This window comes from Lates calcarifer, linkage group LG16_LG22, assembly GCF_001640805.2.
Source record: "Lates calcarifer isolate ASB-BC8 linkage group LG16_LG22, TLL_Latcal_v3, whole genome shotgun sequence".
NCBI classification, from domain to species: Eukaryota; Metazoa; Chordata; class Actinopteri; family Centropomidae; genus Lates; species Lates calcarifer.
The window spans coordinates 8,008,887-8,023,058 of record NC_066848.1 but is presented as its reverse complement, the minus strand read 5'-3'; the positions used below and the strand labels follow the sequence as shown (position 1 = coordinate 8,023,058).

Sequence of the window (14,172 nt, the reverse complement as noted above, 5' to 3'; positions counted from 1 at the left end):
ATTTGTGAATTATTTCTCAGAAAGATTTAGCTTGACTACATCTTAACAGTATTACTAGGGACTTGAAGAGATGAAGTTACATTTTTTCTGCATGAATGTAATAATCACATACCAGTCTTCTTCTCAAATTATATCTATTTTGTTTTTTTTTCCCCTCAGTGAGTCTCCAGACTTGCGTGTTGCAAAGGCAAAAGACCTGCAGTCCACCTCCACGCTGGAACAGTTCATGGCCAAACTCTGTCTACACCATCAGAGACAGATAGTGGATGCCATAGGTTTTCTGCAGACGGAGGTCAAAGCACTTGCATCCTCCAATACGCCGCAAGTCACTAATTCTACCTCTGGGATACAAGGAAGTGCTTGTTCCACTATGAAATCCACTGCAGCCACCCCTGAGAAGTCGTGCCCTGAGCTAAGGTTTCCTGATGAATCCACTCCCAAATCAGAAGTCCAGGATATGTCCCATTCTATCTTAAGCAGCTGTGCAATGAAAAAAGGTCCAGAGAATGCAGTGTCGCTGAAAACTGGGCCAGGTACTGCTGGCCCTGCTTTGGATCTTCGCAGCCCTGGGTCGGGGAGTAACCATGCTTTGGTCACTCCCACAGCTAATCCAGTGGTCACAGAGAACACCCGTTATGGTGATCATGCACCTCTTAAGATGAAAATCATGACCAGCAATGTCGCTGATGGTAAGAAGTTGTCATGTGTGCTCAACGCCTCTCTTTCATCTCACTCTGCCACTTCAGAGGACAGACAGGGTAACTCAAATACATCCAGAGAGACTCACAGTGCTAGGCTCAGCTCCTCTGTAAAAAGACACAATCAGGCTAGTCACATGCATCAAGCCAGGCAAAGAGAGACTCTTGGGCATGCCAAAGATACACCAGCAAAACTGTTTTCAGTCCACATGACCATTCCTTCAGACTCTCCGCGGACTGCTAGGAAGACCATCAGGGCATCCTCTGATCATCGAACAAGAGACTCTGCTTGGAGGGGAATCGTTGACCCTGATCTCGGTCACTGTGACATTGTTTTTATTGACAAACCAATTACAGAGTGTTTTAAGGAACAGCAGCGCAGCATACTTCCACGCCGCAATGCCAGAAAAAGCACCAGAGGAAATATGTATTCAGATGAAATCTGGGAGTTGAAAACTGTCCGTACACTGGCTGGAAGAGGCAGTTGTCTTAATCCAATGCCAGAACTGATCACATTGGTCACCCCAAAACAAATACTTTCAAAGCCTGAAGGTGTACCCCCTGTGGATATGCCTTTTGCTGGAGCATGCAGGGAGAAAATGAATCAGCAAATGACCACAGAAGAGTCAGATCAGAGTGTAATACCAGGAACAGGAGATGTAGTGGAGGTAGCAGACGGTGAAGTAGACGTTATAGTTGAAACTAGTCAGACAGATCAGAGTCAGAGCAAGGGGCAGTCTACTCCTCCATCTCCAATACAGTCCCAAACAGAGAACAAAGAACAGACAGACATGAACACTGATGTAGAACAAGATACAACTGCAGATTCAGGAACAACAACAGGAAGTGAAGAAAGTGTTGCTCAGGCTCCATCTGAAGCAGAAAAAGATAATGAGTCTAAGCCTCAAGAGGACATTTGTGAAAGTATAGAGCAAATAGTGGCAGAAACATTAGAGCCATTAGAAAATATCACTATAGAAGAAGCAGAGACTGATGTTTTATCAGATAAACTGCACAACAGTGAGCCTGTTCCCCAGCAGAATAGTGCCCCATCACCTGTGAATCAAGTTGAGGAAGAGACAGAGGAAAATGAAAAGGAGGAGATAGAAGATGAGCAACATCAGGAACCTCAGCCAGAGACACAGTTACACTATGACAACCTTGAAGTAAAAGAAAAGTCCAAAATCACACATTCAGCAGAGGAGCCAGTGGTGAAAGAGCTAGAAATTGAGACATCTGAAATAGTTGAAAGTGTTATGCCTTTAGAGACTGAAGATGAAAATGATAATGACTATGATGTGTCCTCAAAGACACTTGATGCGCTCTTGAAGGAATTACCCCCTTGGCGTAGAAAAAGAGGTACTGTTATCTCACTGCCAAAGCGGTTAAGAAAAACAGAAGAAGTGATAGTGGGTTATGTTAATGGTAGACCCATATCAGCCTCTGACAGGAGCCTGCGTCGTAGATCAAGTAACAGCACCACATCACCTAACAAAACCCCAGTGATATCTAGTCAGAATGTACCCAACAAAACCTCTGGTGATTCACCTGTTGATTCAACTGTTAAAAACAAACATCTGGAGAAACCTGTCAATTCTTGTGAGACTACTCCTGTGATAAAGCAGGTGACAGAACAATCTCCTGACACAGCATCAAGCCCAACATCTAAAGTTCTCTCAAGGACCAAACAAATCCAGAAACAAAAGAGAGTTCAGAGAGATCAAGATAATTTCCCTTTCCTCTCTGAACAGCCTATCGATAGTCCTCTGAGCGCTGAGTCCAAACGGCAACTTAGATCAACCAGCCAGAAGCTGACTGGAAATCCAGCATCACCGTCCACTTCAAATGCTATCACTTCCACCTCATCTCCAAAACCAACTGCTACCCATGCTCTTCAGTCTACAGAACACCTCCCCTCCCTCCCCCTTCCTTCTCTACTTCCTGTTACTTCTCCTCTAATTAGGTCACCATCCCCTGCAGGCTCTGAACAGTCCCAACAGAACACAGTCCCAGAGACAACTATGGAATTAAATACAGAAAACTCCCAGCCAGTGGAGATAATCTCTAAAGAAATACAAAAAAATGAAGTAGAGAGTGGATTTCCAGCCAATCAGACACTAAGGTCTGCAAAGGTTTTAGGAGATGACATTAATACTGAGAAACAGGAGCTTAGTGGTGAAAATCAAAGTCCTGTGAAGACTGAAATGGAGACACCTATAATGCCATTAAGAAGTAAGCGTCTCCGAAAGGACACAGAAGCAAGTGATATTGGTTTGCCACAGAAGCCAAATGTAGCATCTTTACAAGACAAGTCGGCAAGTGGAGATGATTGCAGTTCTTCTCTATCAGACAAGCCCACAAGAATGCCATTGAGGAGTGAGAGCACTAAGGCTGAGATGTTCCTCCAGTCTGTTACTCAGTCACCAACAGTGGACAACAGGAAATTAGCTTTGAGATCACAAAGACTGGCTGCACCCTCTACCAGCACTCTTAGTGTAGCTGGAAGACAGAGTGACATAGCTTCCCCTATCAGAATAATGCCAGAAAGAATAACTAAAGCTCAGGTGAAGCCCCTTCCAGTGTCTGTTGCATCTACATTGCCCCACTGCTCAGCCATCCCTGTCATTATGCCAAGGCCAGAGCCACCAAAACAAACTACTAACAAATTCTTTGAGACGCTGACTGGAGAAGAAAACCAACACTTAATCACAAATTTAAACATCAAGTATGATAAAATGCAGAAAGGTTGGGTGCAAATGGACAAAGAGGGTCAGCCAGCATCAAAATACAAAAACAAAGCAGACAGGCAGGCAGCTATATGGAAAAGTAAACGCAGGGCCCGAAAACCAAAGTCTTCAGACCACCAGAAATACTCACCAGTCCAAATGCTCTTTATGAAAGGTTTTGATCTCACCAGTATTTGTCGCTGGTTCCTTGAATCAACAGAAACAAAGTCCCTTGTCATTGTCAAGAAAGTGAATACACGTCTTCCGTCAGAAACTCAGCTGTGTTTCCACAGCTCATCTAGTGCTTCAGGGACATCTCAGGGGGTATTTCCAAGCCTACAGGCAGAGCGCTTAAAGAAACATTTGAAAAAGTTTGCAATTGCCTCTCCTGTAAAGAGCAACCCCAAGAGTCAGAAATTGATTGCTAAAGCACTGGAGCAAGAAGCAAATGCAGTCAGAGGGAAAGAGAAGAGAGAACTTCCCAGTACCACTCAGACTTTGACTAAGTTACACTCCTCTGCCGAAGCCCGTGTACAAATAGTTGAGTCCCAGAAAGCCTCTGGTAAATCAAAGAATCCAGCTAGTGCAAGGATCTTGAGGAAATACTCTAATATCCGAGGGAAGATGCAGGTTCAGCAAACAAATGTTAGACTGAAAAAGGCCTCAAAAACCTTAAAAACCAACAACATGAAAAGACTGGCCACTGCAAAGTCTGCCACAAAATCAAATCTGAAACCTTCTCTGAAGGCACAGAAGTCACCCTTACCTGTCAGTAAACAAATGAAAGAATCTGCAGCTAAAATGGAAAGAAGGAAAACTTTAGCCGGCGAAAAAATTGTAAAGCATCCTATTCAAGAGAGAGCAGTCAAGACTCAGAGCAGTAGCAGAGCTTCAAGAGACACAACTAAAAAAGAATTGCCAAAGAGATGTTCTCAACGATTAGGGTCTCCAAAAATATCTGAACATAACCCTGTTGACATGTCTAAAAGCAAGATTGACAATAAAAAGGCAGGTGAAGCAGAGAAAGTAGAAGTGGTTAAACCTGCCGTGAATAAAATGCATGCTGTAAAAATCCAAACAAAGGAATCATCACAAAGTACACTCACTGAAAGCAAAGGTACAGAGATTGGTGTTGAAACCCCTCAACAGAGTATGGATGTCAAGGTTCCGACCTCACCTGACCAGGTACTAACAAGATCTCAGAGAAAAATGGAGGCGGCTGTTCCTTTGAGTGGGTGTCCCAGTCATGCTTCAAAGAGGGCTGCAAAGTCCTCGCCACCACAAAATATATCTCTGAAATCAGCCAGGAAAGCAGAGGGACCCACCCTGACAGGAAGGTGGGCTTTAAAATCCCCTGCAAAGAGACGTCAGGCAGCCTTGTTGCCACGCAGTGCAACAAAATCAGCAACAAAGAGAGCTCAGGAGCTTTTAGAGACCCCAGCTAAGCGCACCAGGACATCACTCTCAAAATAAAATGGACCTGTAGAGAGATCATCTTTATTTAGAGGATTTTTGTGATTTTCTTTTATCTGGAATATATTCAGAAGGACCAGGAGTATCTATTTTGTATTCTCACCAAACTCTTCAGAGGATATCTTTTTCAGTAGGTGAATATGTGAAGAAGGAACAGATTTTGAAATTCATTTATGCTTTTGTAAAGCTTCAGTGTGAAATTGCAGATGTGATGGATTATTTGCTGAGCATTTGCTCTGTGTTCAGGGACTACAGACAAGTCCTACATGGCATCTAGCAGATAGTGGTTGCTGTTTGGCTGTATGTTCCAGCACTCTATGACATGGCTGGAGATAACAACAGCCTATCAAACCTCATTTTAGAAGTTGAGACACACGTTATGATGCAGTTATCAAGGTGACATTAAACTCATTCACCATCCTCTTTTGTTTGCTTTTTTGCCATTTTGTATATAATTATTGTTTTAGATGATAGCATGCACTGCATTTACTGTTCAGAGAGCTTGATGTGAGATCAGGTTTTGATTTTTTTTTTTTTTAAACATACAGTCAGTAGGCAGTTTGTATCTCCAGCCTGTCTTCCAATCACAACATTGTGAATATGTGACTGTTGTGACCAGGTGCCTTATTTATGAAGTGTAAAGTAATAGAATGTGTTGCTAAATGTGAAAACTCCTGTCCTCTAGTTGTCTTTCACTTCCTTGAGAGGCGGCCAACATTTATTTGCTTCACAGAGTGTGTGCCTCGTGCTTTGTCCTTAAGTTCTTATGTTGGCTATTTTTTATTCCAATTTTCCCAGAGCATTAACATAAAATGGATCTTATTATAGTTATGTTAGGTGTCATAGCAAACACAAGGCTGAAATGTTAAAACAGACAGATGTGACAAAAGTTTGGATTCTTAATGTTATTTTGGGTCACTTTTCATCACCTCTGCAGTCACTTCCTGACCATTGTTCCCACTGTTATCCCCAAAGCTTATAACTTCACATTTTACCTGCTCCTGCATGTGTTTAGTCTTGTTAATGTGGAGAAAGTTTTCAGAACCACAACTATTTTTATGCCCTTCGTCTTCTGCTGACCCCATCCAAGACTATGCATGCACATCTTGTGCTCATCTAAAAGCTGTACTGAAAAACCACCTGAGATGACTTTGGGATACTGGTTTGTGTGTCACAATATTTCCAAGCAACAAAGGCCTGAAAAGTATGTATATTTGGTTGGTTATTAAGACTGACATATATGGCCTCTTTAGCATTAATGGCACATCACAGGGTGATAAATTCCTTCCCTTGATTATTCGCAAGTTGGATATGAAATTTTTGAGGTAGTCTAGTCACACTTCTGAGTTGTTTATCCAAGTATGTTGCAGTTTTATTGTTATGTTTATGTTTTTTTTATTGTCATTTACTGTCAGGCAGATGTTCTCATAATGTGAAGTTTCTTTACTTCCATAGTAGTAACTTGCATTAGTGTGTTGTCAAAGGAAAAATACCAGTTTTAGAACAGTGTTATTTTTTTTTTTATAGTGGTCAATTCTCTTTAGAGGGGAAATCATCTGTAAATGCAAAACATGTCTGTCATGTTTTTATTGTTATTTAAGAACTCCATGCAGGCTAATGAATTTAGCAAATCTAAAACAGCCCACCAAATATCAGACTTGAACATGTTTATTCTTTACAGTTGCTATTTAAAGATTTTGATTTTGTATATTAGAAAGAAATAACTGCTTTATTTGTGGTAATCCCAAGAATGATACATCTTTATGTTAAGAACTTTGTATTTTTGCTGGAGTTGATATAAAGATGTTTGAATTTTATGTTTGGTTTCTTGGCTCATTTATACCAGTTTTTAATATTATTTAACCAAAGTTGAACTACATTTTGAACTACATGTGGGATCCAACAAGGTCTTGTCAGTACGAAAGAAGCAAATGAAGTGTCATGGTGAAAACTGAAGGGTTCAGTATGTTGGAAACAAAGGAGATTTAAATGCAAAAGTCCTTCCACTGACTCCTGGCATCCCACTGTCTTTCCTGTCTCTCCTTAAGAGGTTGATTTTTGGCATGTCTTTGTAGTTGCCACACAATGAATTGTACAAATGGGGATAATGGCATATTCTTTGGACTGTCTCGCCTTAAAGGCATTCATAGTGTGGCATTTGTTTGTACACATAAAAAGAGATGTTCAAACCCTGTTAACTGTCTCACCTCCACACAAGATGATGTGATAAGCTCCTTATTTGAAACATACTGATTCTTTAACCCTCTGAGATCACATTAAGGCATCTCTATTTTTGCATACCTTTGTATTTTGCCCCATCTTATCGTATATATCACTCAATAAGGACTCCTATACACTGTAATGGGGAATTTTGGTCCATGAAACAGAATAGAGCAACGTTTTATTTTCTTTAAAAGAGCACTGCAAACCATAATATAAAAACAAAAACTTGACACAAAGTTGCACACATACTCTTCACGTTGTGCCATAAATGATTTAAAGCTTCTGGCTTCCTCTGTTTAAGAGTTACACCCATTCTTTGGAGCAGTGCCAGTGGTCAGTTTTCTTTTCCAGGAATTTTCTTTTTTCCCCCCTGCCTGTATATTCTTAAACATGATATGCATCGTGATATGCCCGTAACCAAAATGGGGTATTTGTCTTGTACATTATGCACGTTCTCTTGATTGAAATGACTGAAATAATTTACAGTAATATTTCGTTATCTCACATACTATTTACTTTCATGCGTTTACTCTTTCATGTTATAATGATCAGTGTGCTTACAGTGACAGTATTATCATTATAGACTCCATTGACAAAAACAGTAATTTTACCAGGCAGAACACAGGAGTTGCTGGAATACCACTGCCTCCATCTGTTAGTTTGTTAGTGTTATTATGTGACTTTCAGTGGTGGAAGTATTCAGATCATTTACATGAGTAAAAATACCATAGAGTAACTTAACAAACTAACAGATCGAGGGAGCAGTGTTATAGTGTGTTCTCATCAATTAAATTACTGTTTTTGTCAATGGAGTCTGGTTGAGATGAAAAGAGAGAAAAGAGAGAGATGTGTCTGGTTAATAAAAAGGTGTGTCTCTGTATGAACCCTATTTATAATGTCGTCAGATAATTATAATAATAATCTGAGCCTTTCAGTGACTAAACCAACTATTTTATGTACTTTGATGTGGATGTGTACCCCGTTTGTTTACATTGCAGCAGCTGTTGGCGGTGTCCGAGTACACTGTTATTGATCGATTCCTAAGACTTTTCTCCCTAGCAATTATTTAATCAAATGCAGGGTATTATGCTATTTAAAACATGTCTGCACATGCATGGGACGGATCTGGCTGTCTGGTGAAACAATGCTGCGCACGCGCCGATTTTGGCGCATGTGTAGAACGGACCGTTCTTCCGGGTACGGAGAAACGAGGTCGGAAAACAGATTTAAACCAAGTTTGAATCGTTGTTTCTGTTTGCCAGTACTGTGAGAAGTCACCGAAGAGGTCTAGGTGCGAAAACAAACTCTGGAGCTGCTTTTTTTGTCTAACACGAGTGAGACTGGACGCTGAATACACCTGCGGCACGAAGGTAAACAGTTAGTGGCTAGCGTTAGCATTAACGTTATCGGAGAGCGTTAGCATCAGCATTAGCATTAGCTTGTAACGATATTTTTCCATTTTCAGGCTGTATTTGTTTTCACTTTACTGACATTTTGCACCTCTTTGTAACTTTGTGTTCCATCCTGGGCGTTTTAACTCAGTTTGTGGTGGTTTATCATGCCGTTGTCTCCGCTTTGTGGCTATTTGTCATTTGATAGCATTTTGTCTCTACCTGGCTCTTCGCCTGGGTGTTAGCACTAGCATTAGAAGTGAACGTTAGCATTAGCCTTGTCTTTTAATGATGTCTTTGGGACCCTTTGAGACGTTTTATTTGCGTGAGTTAAAGTGTGTTTGTGTTTCTGTGACTTAAACGTCCCTGACATGAGTTGTGGAGGGTGGGAACTGTTTAGTAGTCTTTTTTCTGTTTCCAACTCCGTTTGCATCTCTTTGCAATTGCCCTACAGACATTTTACAGCTTCTTTGTACTTTTGTGCACCATCTTGGTTATCTTTAGCCAGTTTATGGTGGATATTCATGTCGATGTGATCATTTGTGTCTATTTGTGGTGGTATTGCATCATTTTGCGTCTCTACCTTGCTGTTTTACATCTACTCATGGTCAGCGACTTTGTGGTTGTTTGGCATCGTATTGCGTCGTTATGCTTTGTGGTAGTAATCTGTCCATTGGCATCAATTGATCCCCTGTAGTGTATAGTATTGATAAGTAATTTGTTTGTGGTGATTTAAGACTTTATTGAGCTCGGCTTTGTGTAAGATTAGAAGTAGTTCCGACCGAGCAATTTAATTGGTCAAGACATTTAGAATGTGCTCAAATCAGCATGACAGCACACCTTACTCATCACTAAAATTATTACTCCGCCATACACATTTTACTTTGTTAGTAATAGTTGTGTAATCGCAAGATTACACTCGAGGGTGTCCTTTAACGTCATTTGAGCAAAGTGCCTCGGCTTTCTCCATCAGCTGTGCCGGTGACACAGGTCATTTGTGCAGTAGGCTGTTGATTTAGTTCGGTAAAGTCCGAGACCTCGATAAAGCATTAACGTCAGCTCAGAGTTCACTCATCTGGGACTAGAAAATCATTTCTGTTGCTAGGTCGTTACTAAGGGTCTGATTATTTACCGTTGTGGTAAACTCGGTTCCATTACAAATTGGAGTCCACTGACGTGACTGATTCTGTTCCAGTTAATAGTCAGACCCCATGTATTTCCATGGAAACGGGAAAAACACTCGCTAAAACCTTTTAATTTTGAGAGCAAATTGCTCCTCAACATGAACAGATTTTGATTATACATTTTACTTTGTTGGTAATAGTTGTATAATTGCAATATTACACTCCAGGGTGTGCTTCAAGGTCATTTGAGCACTTCAGTGACCTTTAGTAACGACCTAGCAACAGACCTATCAACCATGTTATAACAAAGACACTGTGTTTATTTACTCACACAGATGTAGCTTCTGCAACCGCAAACTTTTACATGAATTTTAAGTTATAGCGCCGTGTCGCCGGCACAGCTGATGGAGAAAGCCGAGGCGCTTTGCTCAAATGACGTTAAAGGACACCCTCGAGTGTAATCTTGCGATCACACAACTATTACCAATAAAGTAAAATGTATATGGCGGAGTAATATTTTTAGTGATGAGTAAGGTGTGCTGTCATGCTGATTTGAGCACATTCTAAATGTCTTGTGGACCAATCAGATTGCTCGGTCAGAACTACTTGTTGTATAATTAAAGATACCACAAGTTTAAACCCTGCTTTCAAAAAATGTACTGAAGTGAAAGTTCTTATCATGCAGTTCACAGTAATATACATGATTCCTTTAGTGATTAGTTGACAGACAGTTAATATAGAACTTTAAGATAATAATTTTAGTAAATTTTTCCCAGATATTGTTATTGATTTTTAAAGATGTGATGCTTTTTCTTGTCATATGTGACAGTAAAAAGCCAATTTTCTGAGAAACTCCTCTAATGTTAATGGTAATTGTTCTGGCTCAGCTGTAATGTTGAATATTTATCTGTGTTAAAGAGGCAGTAGTGTATTGATCATTTTTCTGTTTCTCTTTCATTTCTTCCAGGTGTCACCACTTCGTCCACGATATCGTCCACAATTGCAGAGACATGGTCCATGACTTACAAAGATGGACAAAATCACATTGACAGAGTTCCCCGATTTGACGGCATTGTCCACAATCACAGAGAATCTTCATACAATGAAGAAGTTCTTTAAGACCAGGACTGAGGCCACCAGGTAATTCACTAACAGCTTTACATCAACTATCCAACACAGAGCACTGAAATTAGATTATATGTCTTCAGTAAATGAACTTAAGTCTGAATAGTTTATCTCTAATTCTCCCACTTTTGACACTCTTGGTTTAAAAAAATATGTATCAGAATAGTTGGCAATGTTTTGTCTGTGGATTGTTATTGTTAAGGATCAGTCAAAATGGGATTGAAAAATATCTTAAGTTTGATTGTACATGATCAGAAATTGAATTAATTGTAGTAGTGGTGTATTGATCATTTTCCTTTATATGTTTCTCTTCGATTTCCCCCAGGTGTCACCACTTCCATCCACGATTGCAGAGACAGGGTTAGGATCGGAGAGACATTGTTGAGGATGAAGGAGACATTGTCCACAATTGCAGTCTTTGTATGGTGAAATTCTTTGAGACCAGGCCTGAGGCCACCAGGTAATTCACAAATAGTTTTACATCAACTGCCCAACACAGAGTTGTTTATGTTTAGTATTCAGTATATCAGAAAAGTTTTATTATTATTTATATTTAGTATTAATTAGCAATATCAGAAGTAAGATCTAATGGTCAAAGTAATCTGTTACTAGATGCAGTTTGGAACAGTAAAAGTTACCTGTAAATTTAGAAGTAATATGTAAAGAAAAGTAATATGTAATGTAAAAGTAATATTAGAGGTAACAGTAAAAGTAATCTGTAATATAGAGGCAATGCAGAAGTAATAGTAATCCAAAATAGAACTAAAAATGTGAAGTTATAGTAAAGCATCAAAAATGTCAAAATAATATCATAGTATAAAAAAAAATGTCAAAAAGTAATCAAAAAATAAATATAAATAGAATGCAATAAATTGATTTGTATAACCTCAGTCTCAAAATAGAGAAATGCAACTATACTATAACATTTTTGGTGGTTTTTTAACTTCTTAATATACAGTGCAAAAGTTTAGGACACTTTTAATGATTTTATCCCAGGTAACATTTAACAAATCACAGCAAAGATAAAGACAAACATTTGACCACAAGGAAACACTTGTTAGAGCTAATGTAGTTAAGAGCACATTTTCCAAAGATGAACATGTCTACTGAGCATCTTTGTGATCATTTAACTGCTTGTGATACAATTATTACATAGTTGTATCATAAGCAGCTGAATGTTCTCACAGGTGTTTAATAAAGACATATTAGTCTTTGGAAAATGTACCCATGACTACATTACAGATGGTAGAGAAAAAAACGTGTTTTCACTTGAACAACAGGAAACTGTTTACAGCAGTTGGATGGTGGAGGTCTTTTATCTCATTTATCTAATTAACAGCTTTGTAACTCTTGTTTTCTTTCATCCACTTCAGGTCTTCGGCTGCCGTCATCTTCTCCTCCTGCAGAGACAAGAACACGTGTTAATCACAGACACTGATCTATAAATGTATTTTTCTTTTCCTGAACTTAACTGTACTAATCCTAACCCACCTATGACACTTTTTCATATTTCTTTGACACCTTAAGAAAACATGCAGCTTAAGACACAGAAACTATCTTAACGCAGCCTTCTTACACATATTCACACGTCTACACAGTGTTTGTGGGTTAGGTTAAATTTTGTGTTTGTTATTTCATTTTGGTATTTTGCTATTTCAAATAGAGCAGTATCAGTACTCAAATCCAGTCCATTACTGTGTACATAGTTCTATTTATATTGTTTATACATGTATAACATTTACATGTTGTATTAGTCTTGCTCAAATAAATACTTCTGAACACTGAATATTTTGCTGGTCGGTTTAATATTGTATAAAAGTGAATATTTCTAGCTAGAATTAGGGTTAGGGTTAGGGTTAGGGTTGTGGTTTTTGGCCACTTTCAGCCAGAGGCTAGGGTTAGCGGTATGGCTTTTAGCCACTTGTGGCCAGAGGATAGAGTTAGGACATTTTTTGACCATTTTTCATGCCTTACTATACTATGACATTTTTTGGTGTTTTTTTAACTCCTTACTATACTATGACATTTTTTCACCATTTTTCATGCCTTACTATACTATGACATTTTTTGTTGTTCTTTGACTCCTTACTATACTATGACATTTTTTGGTGTTTTTTTAACTCCTTACTATACTATGACATTTTTTGACCATTTTTCATGCCTTAATATACTCTGAAATTTTTTGGTGTTTTTTGACTCCTTACTACACTTTGACATGTTTTGGTGGTTTTTGACTCCTTACTATACTATGACATTTTTTGACCATTTTTCATGCCTTACTATACTATGTCATTTTTTGGTGGTTTTTGAATCCTTACTATACTATGACATTTTTTTGACCATTTTTCATGCCTTACTATACTATGACATTTTTTTGGTGGTCTTTGACTCCTTACTGTACTATGTCATTTTTTGATGTTTTTTGACTCCTTACTATACTATGACATTTTCTGACCATTTTTCATGCCTTACTATACTATGACATTTTTTTGGTGGTTTTTGACCCCTTACTATACTATGACATTTTTTCACCATTTTTCATGCCTTACTATACTATGACATTTTTTGGTGGTTTTTGACCCCTTACTATACTATGACATTTTTTGATGTTCTTTGACTCCTTACTATACTATGACATTTTTTGATGGTTTTTCATGCCTTACTATACTATGACATTTTTTGACCATTTTCATGCCTTACTATACTATGACATTTTTTGTTGTTCTTTGACTCCTTACTATACTATGACATTTTTTGTTGTTCTTTGACTCCTTACTATACTATGACATTTTTTGGTGTTTTTTTAACTCCTTACTATACTATGACATTTTTTGACCATTTTTCATGCCTTAATATACTCTGAAATTTTTTGGTGTTTTTTGACTCCTTACTACACTTTGACATGTTTTGGTGGTTTTTGACTCCTTACTATACTATGACATTTTTTGACCATTTTTTCATGCCTTACTATACTATGTCATTTTTTGGTGGTTTTTGAATCCTTACTATACTATGACATTTTTTGACCATTTTTCATGCCTTACTATACTATGACATTTTTTTGGTGGTCTTTGACTCCTTACTGTACTATGTCATTTTTTGATGTTTTTTGACTCCTTACTATACTATGACATTTTCTGACCATTTTTCATGCCTTACTATACTATGACATTTTTTTGGTGGTTTTTGACCCCTTACTATACTATGACATTTTTTCACCATTTTTCATGCCTTACTATACTATGACATTTTTTGGTGGTTTTTGACCCCTTACTATACTATGACATTTTTTTGATGTTCTTTGACTCCTTACTATACTATGACATTTTTTTGATGGTTTTTCATGCCTTACTATACTATGACATTTTTTGACCATTTTCATGCCTTACTATACTATGACATTTTTTGTTGT

General features: G+C 38.3%; 1 protein-coding gene and 1 long non-coding RNA gene across 4 annotated transcripts in view; one reads left to right on the top strand and one right to left on the bottom strand.

Moving 5' to 3' along the window:
* The window catches only part of wu:fc17b08 (ligand-dependent corepressor), a 31,635-nt gene extending 19,089 nt beyond the window's left edge, over positions 1–12,546 (top strand). Inside the window, exons 7-10 of one of the 2 annotated variants that reach the window (XR_007814814.1) lie at positions 160–689; positions 10,603–10,775; positions 11,086–11,220; positions 12,134–12,546. Coding sequence is in view for 1 of the 2 variants with exons in the window: in XM_018677691.2 (XP_018533207.1) it covers positions 160–4,897 (4,738 nt within the window). In the remaining variant the exon portion in view is untranslated. Of the gene's footprint in view, positions 1–159; positions 6,715–10,602; positions 10,776–11,085; positions 11,221–12,133 lie in introns of those variants that run through there. The other variant, XM_018677691.2, reaches the window with a different exon arrangement.
* LOC127143425 (uncharacterized) overlaps positions 11,237–14,172 on the bottom strand; it is a 9,864-nt gene continuing 6,928 nt past the window's right edge. For both annotated transcript variants that reach the window (XR_007814815.1, XR_007814816.1), the window contains exon 4: positions 11,237–12,160. This is a non-coding gene — a long non-coding RNA (uncharacterized LOC127143425). The remainder of the gene's footprint in view (positions 12,161–14,172) is intronic.